This window comes from Falco rusticolus, chromosome 19 (genome assembly GCF_015220075.1).
Source record: "Falco rusticolus isolate bFalRus1 chromosome 19, bFalRus1.pri, whole genome shotgun sequence".
Taxonomy (NCBI): Eukaryota; Metazoa; Chordata; class Aves; order Falconiformes; family Falconidae; genus Falco; species Falco rusticolus.
Genome location: NC_051205.1, coordinates 1,416,599 through 1,429,027, shown reverse-complemented (window position 1 = coordinate 1,429,027; position 12,429 = coordinate 1,416,599). Strand labels below are relative to the sequence as shown.

At 53.1% G+C, this 12,429-nt stretch overlaps 1 protein-coding gene across 1 annotated transcript in view; it reads left to right on the top strand.

Annotated features, from left to right (window-relative positions):
- Positions 1-12,429, top strand: part of INTS3 (integrator complex subunit 3) — a 42,274-nt gene that overhangs the window by 1,445 nt on the left and 28,400 nt on the right. Inside the window, exons 2-6 of the mRNA XM_037370812.1 lie at positions 2,927-3,010; positions 4,118-4,201; positions 9,487-9,600; positions 9,830-9,914; positions 11,517-11,583. Of these exons, the coding sequence (XP_037226709.1) occupies positions 2,927-3,010; positions 4,118-4,201; positions 9,487-9,600; positions 9,830-9,914; positions 11,517-11,583 (434 nt within the window). The remainder of the gene's footprint in view (positions 1-2,926; positions 3,011-4,117; positions 4,202-9,486; positions 9,601-9,829; positions 9,915-11,516; positions 11,584-12,429) is intronic.

Sequence of the window (12,429 nt, the reverse complement as noted above, 5' to 3'; positions counted from 1 at the left end):
ATGGAAACGAGTGTATTTGGGGCTCATGAAATGGTGCAGACAAAAAAACAAAAACATGTTGGATTTCAATTGCAGGAGAAAAATAGGGTGGTAACTGGAATAGCTAGGTCTCAAGGTCTGGAAACTGTCCTTTGCCATTTAGAGTGTATTTATATTCCTTCAAAGCACTCGTTGGTCCCCATGTGTGTTTTGGGTCCTGTCCAGGTCTGGACAGAACGTTCCCAGCTTCAGACCCACGCAGCTCTGCGAGTCCAGCATGGCCGGGAGCTTTGGTTGGGCTCGAATTTGGTTCCAGGCTACTGAAGCAATTCCCCTGCAGTCTGGGTCGCTCTCACCTGGATCTTTCCATGAGAGTGTCGAGTCTGGGAAGGAGCCATCAGGAGTCAGCGAGCGCGGTGGAGCTCAGTTTTGATCATGGTGATGTATCCGGGCAAACGCAGGTACCAGAAGGAGAGGACATCCCAGAGATAAGCTTTGTTTAACCATCAAGCCTTCCTCCTGTGCCTCTTAAACCACTGGGAAGCAGTGCCTTAGCCTAGAAGCCCAGTCAGCTGGGAGAAACTGGTTTGGGCATTAATTATATCCCTGAGTGCTGATGGATTTACTGTTGCAGTTTCATGGTCTTTGCATTAAAGACTCCAACAAACAGGAAGCAGAGCGTACACAGGAAGAACCGTGCGTGATAGTTGCACGTTGAGTTTTCACAGTAAACAAGCTGCCATCCTTGATGGGTGAAAGGATGAAAGGAAAGGAGAAAAACCTCCTCTGGTCTTTCCCTTCAGCAGTTGTCAGAGCTGCCCGTGGCAGTAAGTTGAACACACCTGTTTCAGGGAGAGAGGTGATCAGGAGGATTGGAGCTTGTAAAAAATATATCTCCTACCAGGTGTTAACACAAAGAAATCATCATCTCGTTCCACTGTGGGTGTTGGTAGAGGCAGCAGAGCTTGTTGCAGGAACGTGAGCCATTAAACTTGCCCAAAGGTAGAAATACTGTTTTCAAATACCATACCTGGTGTTTGAAAATACAGGACCTCCATGCCTGGCAGGAGCGAGCTGGTGTGCCTCTCGTGTATCCCAAGATGGGAATACCAAACCCTGATCCTGCTAGTCCGTCAGCAGGTCTCAGACCAAAGACATTCTGTGACGCTGAAGTTCCTTGCAAAGCTCTTCTGGTGGTTCATTGGCTGCATTATCTGCCAACAAGTTGTCTTATTTCTCACTGGGATTTTTCTAACTCTCTTTTGCAGCCACTGGATCTTGTCCTCCCTTTCAAATAATTCATCTGCTTTAGATTTGAGATTTTCATGGGTTTTGCCCCATTGCTCTTTCATAATGCCATAGTTGGGCCTGGAACAAAGCCGGTTTTACAAAGGCATTATCTCTGCATTACTGACCAGTATATCTTCTTTCATATTGCCTTGGAGTGGAGAACTGTTGACCTCTTTCTCAATAGCTTCTTCACTGCAGTCCCTTTGATATGCAAAGGAGTCACTAATCAGTTCCATAATCGGCATGATGTGTTTGCATTTTAATCAAGAAGCAACTGTGTAGAAATAACCTTCTTGGAACTTGCTTAGTGCCTGTCTTAGCCTGCATTTGCCACTTTTCCCTGCTGCAAACGGGTCACCGCTCTGTTAACCGTAGGCTTCAAGGAAACTCCAGGAAAGCGAGACCTCATTTTGCTGGCAGCCGCGGACACTCGCATCGCTGCCGTGGCCAAAACGGTCCAGCTGGGCCCGCAGCTCTGGCGTGGTAGCTCTGGCACTGGCAGAGAAGGCAGGGCACATCTGCCTCGCACGGCAGCAGAGCTCTTTATGGAGGAGTTTAATTTAGAACGACGTCTTGCTGTGTGAGCGGTAGCGCAGGAGCGAGACCCCGGTGTTAAAGGAGCCCGGTGGTCGAGCCACTGTGCGCTGGCAGCTGGGAGCCCTGCTCTCCACTTGTTTGCTGGCTCTCGGGTGTATCGCTGCTGTGAGAGCATGTGGTGAGCCTGCAAGTTCGTGCAGTGATTCTGTCTCCACCCCTGAGGTGGCACCACAAAGTGGGGTGAGGATTTGGCGTGCCTGCGCCCAGAGTCACGCCGCTCTGCTCAGGTTTTTCCCCGCACCAGAGGTAGACATCAGCTAACACCGGTGCCCAGCCTGCTGGACAGGAGAGAGCCACGGCTGCGGGGGGCTGCTCACACCTTGCGTGAAGTGTGGGCAACTCTCTGATTTCTCTCAAGTTGAGTGGAAGCCTTTGCCATTTGCTTCTGCGGTATTTTCATCCCTGCACTCTTGTCCCTGACCAGTCCTGACTTGGTGGCTCTTCCTATCACTTCATCCCTTGGGGTACTTGCCCACAGACATCTGCTCCTGCCGTTTGTTCTCACTCAGAAGCTGCTCAGATGTTAAGTGACGAGAACAGAAGGTTTCCAGGCTCATGCCCTGCTGTCCGGGGGGTTCCCACAGGGACAGGAGCAGTGGGTCTTGCACTGCAGAGCTCCTGGATGACAAGCTCTGGCTTCCCTGCGCTGGGGACAGCGTGTCATCTCGGGGTACGGCTCCGCTCCCAGACTGACAACCCTGCCACAAATTCAGCCTTTGCACGACTACATTTTGGCCTCATATCAAAGTGACATCAATATTAGTGTCACTGAATAATCATGCGTTTACTTTTTGGCTCTTTGAGCGGTGTCAGTGGAGTATTTAAAACCCAAACCTGTGGATAAATGGATGTTGATGAAGCGGTGGCTTCTCCAGCTGGCAGGAGATTCAGAGCCCTGACGTGAGCCAAGAACGGCTGTGGTGGCACTGGCTGTTTTTCTGTCCCTTCAGGTGTTTGGGTGGGGGTCAGAGCAGCCTCTGCTGTATCTTGGCTCAGTGAGGATACGCTCGAGTGTATCTGCTCTTCAAATTTTGTGACGTTTGGCTTTTCTCTGTTTCAGAGACTAGAAAGGTGCGTGGGCATCGTCACTTCGCTAACCAACGGGCTGTCGGAGAGGGAAGCTAACGATGCCCTCAATGCTCACGTAAGTGTCATCTCCTCGAGACGAGGAATCCTGCCTGGATGAAATCATTCGTGGTGGATTGTACTTGCACAGATCTCTGAGGGAGCGGGCGTGCAAGGCAGAGGGAACAGGCAGATACAAGGCAGGGGGACGGAGCCCGCTGCGTTCTCGCGGCTCTCAGCCTGTCAAGGATTCCCAGAGCTATTACAGTTAAAAGACAAAACAACATCGTGGCTTTAATCCTTGTCTAGTCACCTCTTCGGAAGCCGACCTGCAATGCAATTTCTTGCTGAAATCTGGCTGAGTGTGTGTCTTGCGGCGTATGCGTGCTGTGTACGTGTGCACGCACGCAGGAGTCTGTCACCACACGTGAGCGTCTCTTGTTTGTGTTTCTCATGTATTTTTGTACTCCTGTGCTGCTCAGATCAGCTTTTTCCTGGCCTCCAAACAGCCAGACTCCAGACCACTGGAAAGGGCAGGTTCAGCCTTTCTGCTGAGGGATGGAGCATTTATTTCGAACTCCACGTAGTCTTAAAATACTTGCCAGCAAGCCACAGATGTTACCGTATAAGGAAAACTCGTGTGACATGTTAATGGGCTCTCGGACATGTTGGTTGCATTTTTTCCTCCCCAGAACACCTTGGGCTGTTGGAGTCAGTGGTACAGAGTTGCCTTCCCTTAATGGGAAAAGGTCGGCAACCCAGGCTGGATTGCAGGGCTCTGAAGCTCGTGAAATGTTTTCCCAGTGTCTGTGAGAAGAGCCTGGGCAGGTTCCCAGCCAGAGGGCAGGGCGCAGGGACCTGCTGCTGTTCTTGTCTGGGGGTTTGTTGCCCCTCAGTAGCGAGATACCCTGCAGTGGTGCCACTGAAGTCGCTGGGAGGCTCTCGCTGCTGGGGGGTTTGCACCAGCATCAACTTGGCAATGGGGTAAAACGTCAGGGAGGCCCGCTATGTTTCCTGTATTCCCTTATGATCCTGCTTTGAATTCCTTGCAGGCTGCTGGGCGCTCCGTTGACCCACCCATCTGGTGGGTCTCGAGCGGGTTTTCCTTCTTCTGTTGCTTTACTGAGCTTCCTCTAAGATCCCACCTCACCTGCTCACCCACGGCACTTGCGTTTTTCTCTCTCAGATCTGTAAAGGAACCCCCCAGCACGAGGAGATCTGCCTGGGTCTTTTCACTCTGGTTTTAACCGAACCTGCTCAGGCACAGAAGGTAAGGCACGCCTGCGCCCCTCGCCGAGCGCGGAAAAGTTTGTCCCTGAGAGATTTTGCTTTCCAGGCAGCTGGGGATTCAGAGCTTGTGGAAGTTTTGGGTCTCGTGCCGGCATTGGAAGGCGCCTGGCTGGAACCCTCCGCGCTGAGCAGTGTTTATTGTAGCAGGGCAATGACTTTGCTTGAACCGTTCCTGGGTTTGTTGCATCCACGTGGCACAGGGGCAGCAGCAGCTGCTGCTCAGGGGAATGCGGATGCTGCCACCAGGGAAGGGGGCTCAGCTGGGCTCTTTCACAGCCCTGGAATTAATTGGTTTTTTTGCTGCGGGAGACAAGTACTGATTCTTAAAGGAACTGTTAAGGCCTTGCCCAGTTTCTGCCTTGTCTTTGGAGGCCCGGAACGGATTTCCATGCTGGAAGCCAGATGTAGATGACAACAGAAATAATCACCTAGACTGTAGAGGAGGAACATGTCAAATTCCTAGAGAAAATTGCTTTTTAGCAGTTCACCTCTGTTAATTTCACAGACTGGATTTAATTTTTAAATAACTTTTTAACAACGCCGTAAACTGTGATTTTTAGAATTGTAGTTAATCACCTACAGGAAGGTGAATGTTTTGTATTCTGAAGATCTTGGGTGTGGATTTGTCACTGTTGCTACAAACTGGGGGCGGGATTTGAAAATGATGTTTTCTTACAGAAACCAGACCTATTTCTGGCAGCTACAAGGAAAAACAAAAGCGCTGTTGGAAAAGCCATGCATGGCAAGTGATACCCAGGGGTCTTTGTATGGATGCATTGCATTTAACAGGGGTTGCACGGAATTTGGAAGGGTTGAAGCAGACTTTTGAAGTTGGCAGGGTCTGCCACGAGCATGGCTGAATGGTGTGCCATCTGGGATGCTCTGTAAATCCTGGCGCTGTGCTGGACCGAAGGTGACTCACACAATATTCTCTCGATTTAATCACTGCAATGAGGGCAGAGCTCTCCACCAAAGCAACAGATCTGCGTTAGCTCCTGGAACTCATAGTTGCCTTGGCATTGCTGGGTGGGATGGTCCTTGGCCATGAAGGTACAGCTCCGTTCCTCACAAATCACCTCTTGAAAGCAACATGCACTTGTCCTGGGAGTCTTGAGGCCTGGCTGCTTACACTGCTGATGTGAATGAGATTCCTCTTCGGTTAGACGGCTGTGTTTGGCTCTGTCTCTTTGCTGGCGTAAGGCCTTCCCAAACCCTGACTGCAGAGTCCCCAGCCCTGCTGTCCTTAGGCTCTGGCCTGATTCTGCTTCGTGTGCTGAGCACAAGACTTGGAAACCTGGAGAGGCTGAATCCAGCTGAGGCTCGGAGCACTGCTGGACACATCCTTGTTTCCAGGACTCTTTGGGAGCTAGAGTATTTCTAGTTGCTGACTAGCAGCGCTCTGCAGGATCGTCTTCCAAAGGGTGAACCTCCTCCTTCACATCAAATAAAATGCTCTTCTCCCCTCTCTGGGATGTGGTGGACCCTCTGGGATGGGTGGGAAGTGTCCAGGCACCGTTGAACAAGCACTAGGCTCATGGAGCAGGCGCTTCTGTGCGCTGGAAGCAAAGGTTGAGCGAGCCTGGCATGCCCCAGTTTTCCATCTGCATGGCACTTGCTGGCCATCCCGTTGTGGGGGCCAAGAGAAACCCACCCAGAACATTCCCCTCCATGGTCTCCCCTGGCAAAGGGGGACAAGGGGGTGAGCAGTCCGGCGCTCTCGCTGGCAGGCACCGACGCCGTCTCTCTGAGATGGCAGGCCGGGGGCATGCTTTGCTGTTCATGGCCACATTAATTAGAGGCGGCTGGTCTTCCTGCTCTTGTCAGGTCTGCTCTTCGGAGCACGTTACTTTTCTTAGGGAGTAATTGGATCTGCCAGTCTGCCAGGCTCTGATGTCACCAGTTGCTGCCACCTGCCCTGTATCCAGACAGCAAGGACAGGAAGCCAGTCAGTGATTTTTCTGCCAGGCTTTGGGGGTGAGTTACTCCTTGCCTTTGCTCCCTGCCTATGAAGAGGGGTTAACGCTTGCCAGACCGATAAGGCATCTCAGGAGACTCTTGAGAGAGCTCTGAAATTCTCACACAGAGGGCAGAGCTCTTGTTCATCTTCCAGTGAAAAACCCGCAGGTCCAGGATGCTCAGCGCAGCCAGCCCAGGTCACCTGCAAGAACTATTCCCACATCATAAAATTCCCGCAGGTGAATATTTGGTGTCGGCATCAAACCCAGTGAGGTTGGTGTGGAAGCGGTACTGCCCTGAGCCAAGCGTACCCCACGAGGCTTTGCCATACTCCTGGGACCTGTTGTTTTGCCAAAGGAAAAGAATAAAAGGATGTGGTAGCTGGCCATGTTTACATTCTAGGGCAACAAGTGCTAAAAAACCCTTGAAGCTGAGCAGGGCACGCAGTGCCAGCACGCGAGCAGAGGCATCTCGTGCTGTCTGCTTCGTCATCCTGTGTTTCCTCTGTGGATGCCTGTCCCCAGCATGTGGATCCGGCTCGTCTCGCAGCGTGGCCTCGCTGTCCCCCAGCCGCATCAGCTGGGGCATGGAGGGGAGGTGGGAGGCACTCCCTCCTCCTGGAGAGGCTGTTTAAAACACATCTCCGTTTTTTTTTTGGGGGGGGGGGGCGGGGGGGGCTTGAGCTGCCCCATCCCCTTGCTGACCGATTACAGAAACGGTGGCACAGCGGTGGCGGAGGATGGGCTGAAGCACGCAGGTCTCCTCCTCCCTCTTTGTTGCCTTGACACCCCGACCACCACGAGAGATTAGCTGTGCTAAACTTGTCCAGCTGTGAGGAGGGACACTTGACCGCCTTCAAATATCAAAGTGACAGCAACTGATCCATCAGATCTCCCTCCTCCGCCTGGCACCTCTCACTTTAATTAACACTCTGCTCTGGGATCAGAGTGCACAGAGCCCTCCCTGCAGATGAGTGCGGCGCTGCCCTGGCATCTCCTCCATCATCTGCCCGCCGTGTGCCTCTTCTGCCCCGCTGCTGGGTGGGAGGGGGCCTCTCTCCTCCACTCGGTGGTTATTTTCTTTTCTTTTTCTTCTCCCCTCATTTAAAGCGAACATTTATCATTTGTTCTCTTCCGTTAATTAAACGGCCTGTGCGAGCAGCGGCTCCAGTCTGCTGAGAGCGGGGAGGAGACGATGGATTGTTTGCAGCCTTGGCAATAATCAAGAAATTCAAGTTCTCTCCCCACCCCCCAGCTGCTGGAGCCCTGAAGATTTTCTCCCCGCACTTTCCTTTGGATTATTGCTACCATCCTTGTGCCAGAGGCTGTTAGGCAGGGGTCCACCGAAGCAACCAGCCAGTGCCGTGCCGTACTGCCATGACCCTGATTAAATGGGACCTGTCCTCCTCTGGCAGGTTGTACTTTGGGCCAAGGATCAGCAGCATCGTAGGTACGGTTCGAGTTCTGGTATTCTGCAGCGTTTGCTTCTGGGATTTGGGGAAGCATGCGGTCAGCAAGGTGAAGAGCTGCCAAACTTCCCTAGGTAACAGGACTACGGTGTCCTTCCTATGGGAACTTAAATACTCAACCAGAAGTAAATCCCTTAGAGGATCTCTTCGAGCTGTGTGTGTTCCAGCGCTTTGTCCTGAAGAGGCTGCCAGAATCAGCCCAGCCAGCTGGGAAGCAGTCCACACTGTCAGGGCCATGTCACAGGACCTCTTGGTGGCTTTAAATGCAGATGTGGACACTACACCTCGCACACATCTGGCAGAAAACCAAAGCCTAGGCGTTTCACCCAAAAAAGCATGAGTTCTTTGAATGTGAACGGACCAGCAAGAAAAGCTACTAAGGTGAAAAACGTTCATCTTGTTGCCGCTCCGAAGGATGCAGGGATGCACCTGCCTGTGAGAGGGAAGTGCCAGGGGCAATGATTGGCCGTAATCCTGTCATCGAGCACAGGAGGTAGGATCCAGGCAGGGTAGGGACCTGGCAACACTGGTGTTTTCCAAACAAATTAAAAGCTTCTGCTCCCTGGCTGGCTGTGTCCTAGACCCGCTTCATCCCCTGCGTTTTCCCGTCGCTGTGGTGTTACGTGTTTCTTTCCCAGAGCTGATACAGAGGACGGGGAGATGTTGTGCATTCCTGATCAGGTGGTAGCTGTCTGTGTGGAGACTCTGAGTCTGGTTCTGCTTTGTGGATATTCATTTAGCATTTCAAAAGCAATTAAAGGCCCCAAAGAGTCTACACCTCTTGGATTCTGGGTTTTTTCGTTTGGGATTTTTTTTTTTTTTTTTAACACATTGCTCTATAAAAACAGGAGGGAGAAAGCCTGAGCACAGGGAGTCTAATCAAAGTGATCTTTTGAGGCCTCATTAACTCTCTAAAGGAGGAGCAGAGACCAGACCCCTGCTCTCTGGAATATCATGACATTTACTGGCACAAATTAACGTTCATGCAGAACCATTTAGCAAATTACTTCCTAATCACCCTCCACCCCCTGCTGTCCTGACCAGAGGGGAAGGGAGAGCCAGCACCTTTGCTCTCTGGCCAGCGTTTTGTCTGGCTGCTGGTGGCAGTCAAGGATGGAGAAGGTCCTTCCCTTCCCTACGAGAATTCCCTCTTCCCATAGCAGGGCCCCAGCAAACCTGCTGGTCTGGACCGTGGGCAGGATGTTTGGACTTCTAACCCGAAAGAAGCCAACATGGTAGCGTGGTTTTGAGCCAGCCGGTGTCCAAATTAATCTCTGTCTGACCCCAGAAGTCTTGCGTGAGCAGGAGCAGAGATGATCCATCTCTGCCTCTGCATCTCTGTGGAGCTTCCCTGCAGCCATATTGGACCACTATCACATTGTAGTGACCTGACGTCCTGCCAGCATCTTCAGGGCAGCTCCAGTTGGCACTGGTGCCAGGGAGATTGGAGCAACAGGGGGGCTTAAGTGATCTGGATGTGACCGTTTATTAACTGATCCTTCCTGAAGGATCTCTGCCTTTGCTCTCTGGTGTTGGTCTCTCCAAAGCTGTGGCAGGGTGCAGGGAAGGCTGGGATGAGGGGACAGGGACATGCGACACTGTTCTGGAGTGAGGAACATTGGCTCCTGGGGCTAAATCCGGTGAAGCCCAGAGGATTAACGGCTTTCCCTGCTTGGCCCTGGGGTGTTGATTCAAGTCGCCCCACGGCAGCCTGCTTGCCTTGACGTTCCTTCCCTGAGATGCGTTTATTTGCTGTTATCTGCTCAGGTTTGATAAAACCGTTGTACGTTTGCTGTTACGATCCTTCCTCTGTAACCATCTCCCACTCTTCTCTGCTGCAGTGCTACCGGGACTTGGCACTGGTCAGCCGAGATGGCATGAACATCGTTCTCAACAAGATCAACCATATTCTCATGGAGAAGTACCTGAAGCTGCAGGACACCTGTCGGACCCAGGTGAGGAGAAGGTCTTCTCCCCAGAATGGCAGAGGATGCACGGAGGGGTTGGAGTGTGGAGGGCCTGGGGGGTGGTTGGCACCAGTGGAGCTCCTTTGCTCCGTGTTAAGGACTCACCTTTGGAAGGGAACCGTGGCGGCGTTTGCCAGCCGAGGCAGCCGTGGCGTTGGGGAGAGGTGTCGTGGGGGAGGCGGTGGCAGAAGCTGCACTGATCTCTCCCTCTGCTCAGCTGGTGTGGTTGCTGCGGGAGCTGGTGAAGAGCGGGGTGCTCGGTGCGGATGGAGTCTGCATGACCTTCATGAAGCAGATCGCAGGTGAGTGATCCCATGGGAGCGAGGTGACCGCTGGCATCCACCCTGCTCGTGCCAGCAGGCTGGGCGCTGGCGGTGGCGTACCAGGGCTGACTTGTGGCACGCTGCACGTGGGGTCAGAGCCAGAGCTGGAGCTGCCGTGCAGCCAGGTCCGGACAGGCTTCCCAAGTGTCTGTGTACCCAGCTGGCGGGCACTGAGCCTGCCCCAGCCTGTCGGGTGAGGAGATCTCCCCAGGGAGGATGGAGCAGGGGATAAGTTTTCAAGAGTCTGTTGCTCCCAGCAGCCTCATCGAGGGGTGAATCACAGAGAGCCAGGAGGCTTCTGGCAAATGCTGGAACAGCCAGGAAGTGTATTGGTTCCTGTTGCTGCCAGCTTTCACTGTGTAGCACTGCACAAGGGCGCCGGGGTCATCCTTAATCCCTGCTCCGAGCTCTGGGATGGCAAGAGCCATGCACGTCTGCTCCGTAACTCATCGAGAGACGCAGGAGGCTGCTTCACCCCACGAGAAGTCGGTAGCTCCACCAGGGAGCTGGCCATATGGTAGCCTGTAGTGTGTTCCCCCCAGCCCTCGGTGTAAGCACCCCACGGCTGTGCACGCATACACACGCACACACGCACACGCCTTTCCGGATTCACAGGAACGGTGCCTCTTCCGTGTTCTCTGCTCGGCGCTGGCCGCTGACGTCCACGAAGGAGGAATTAATGTCCCACCGTAAAACCTGACATTGTGTTTTTATTGTATGCGCCTGTGACACAGGGCTGGGCAGCCTGGGTTGGAAATTGCCGTATCTGCTCTTCAGGGGAGGAAGAATGGAGAGGGAGGGGACGGAGTCCTGAGTGCGAGCCAAGCTGCCCTGGCCCTGTTGTCACCGTGTAAACACAGAACATTTTAAAAACCACTGGTGAAGGCATCCCTTGTTTCCCTTCAGTTGCACCTCCCCGTGCAGGGCCCCTTCTGTTTTGGAAGGATGCCGCTGTCTCACTTCTCACCACTTTTACGATGCCTTAATTGTTATGATCCCATTGTTTTGGCTTGCCTGCTTTAGGCGTTTTCTGTGCCCTTGGAGCAGGAGTCCTGCTCTGCTTCCAGCAGCGTCAGCCAAAGGCTCCAGCTTCGTGCTGAAGGCCCACGCTGAGGGCGTGAGACACCGCTTTGTACACCTGGCCTGTGTTTGAGAGTTTGGGCAGCCTTTGCAGATGCTCTTTCCCCTTCGTAGGCTCAGCAGGTGCAAATATTTTCTCCTTTCCAGCTACCGAATCTCATCCCTTTATGGCTTCTCCTTTGCTTTCCAGAAGGATAATTACTGATTCCATATTATCATCGTTATTTTGCGAAAGTACCGTTGCAGCAAAGACCCCCCTGATCCCCTAACAGGCACAGGCAGGCACTTGTACCTAGAAATTGCTCTCTCTAGGAAGAGCCAAGCGTGTGTGGCGGGCAGAGCTGGAGCAGGCAGCAAGGCGTGCTCGGGGCAGGGAGCAAACTCCTTAACTAGCTTTGCCAGATGGGGAATGCGGGGAACGAAGCGGTCGGTAGCTCGGTTGAATCAGGTGACAGAACCACTCCGGTTCATCTGACTGGCGTTTCCCTGCCGCTCTTTCAGGTGGGGATGTGACAGCGAAGAATATCTGGCTGGCTGAGAACGTTCTGGAGATACTGACGGAGCAAAGGTACGGCTAGTTGGGAGGCACTGGCGGGGGCTGGTGCCTTTGGAAGAGAGAAGCAGGATGCAAGGGAGAGCACACCTCGAGGGAGAGCACACCCTGTCTGCCTGCTGAGGGTGCTTCTCCTGCTGCCTGTGCCCGAGGCAGAGCCAGGGCACTGTGTTTGTGGTGACAGCCTGCGTGGGAGTGTGTTGGTGGTGTTTCCTGCGCAAAAGACCTCTGCATTCCCTTCCTGTCTTGCCAAGCGTATTTTTAAGCCGTGGCATGAATTTCTAGCTCTCGGAACCCTCTTGCTGCAGGTTGTGTGGTGGGAGAGTGTCGTGAAGTCCCTCCGCCGGCAAAGCTCCTCCGCAGGGTTTGAAGAGGGGAGATGCTCTGTGCAGGCGGGTACCTCTCCCTGAGCCGCGTGCAGGGACACGGCGATGGCTGTCACCTAACGTGCGTTGGCCGGTACCTCGGCGGGCAGCCCACCCTCTGGGCCGTGGGGTGGCATTGCCTCGTGTGGCTGAGCTTGGGTCCAACATCCCAGGAATATTTTTTTCCCGAATTTTCCAAGCTGCGGGGGAGGTGTTCCTTCTGGAGGAGTAGGACACAGTTAATTGCCCAAAAAGCTTCCTGTGTTTAAACAGCTCCTGCTTCATCAGGGCTGCAACTTTAATTTGTCGTGGACAGGCCATCTGGGAAGTATTGTCCTATGGGCTTAGCATTGTCCTTTGTTGGCAAAGCATCCACTAATTGATGATAAGCAGAATTCCTAACTGCAGCCTTTGGCTGGGCAGAGTCATTATTTTTAAATAGCCTATAGCTTTTCACCAAGCGCTGTCTATAATAGCAGCGATTCTCCTAAAATTG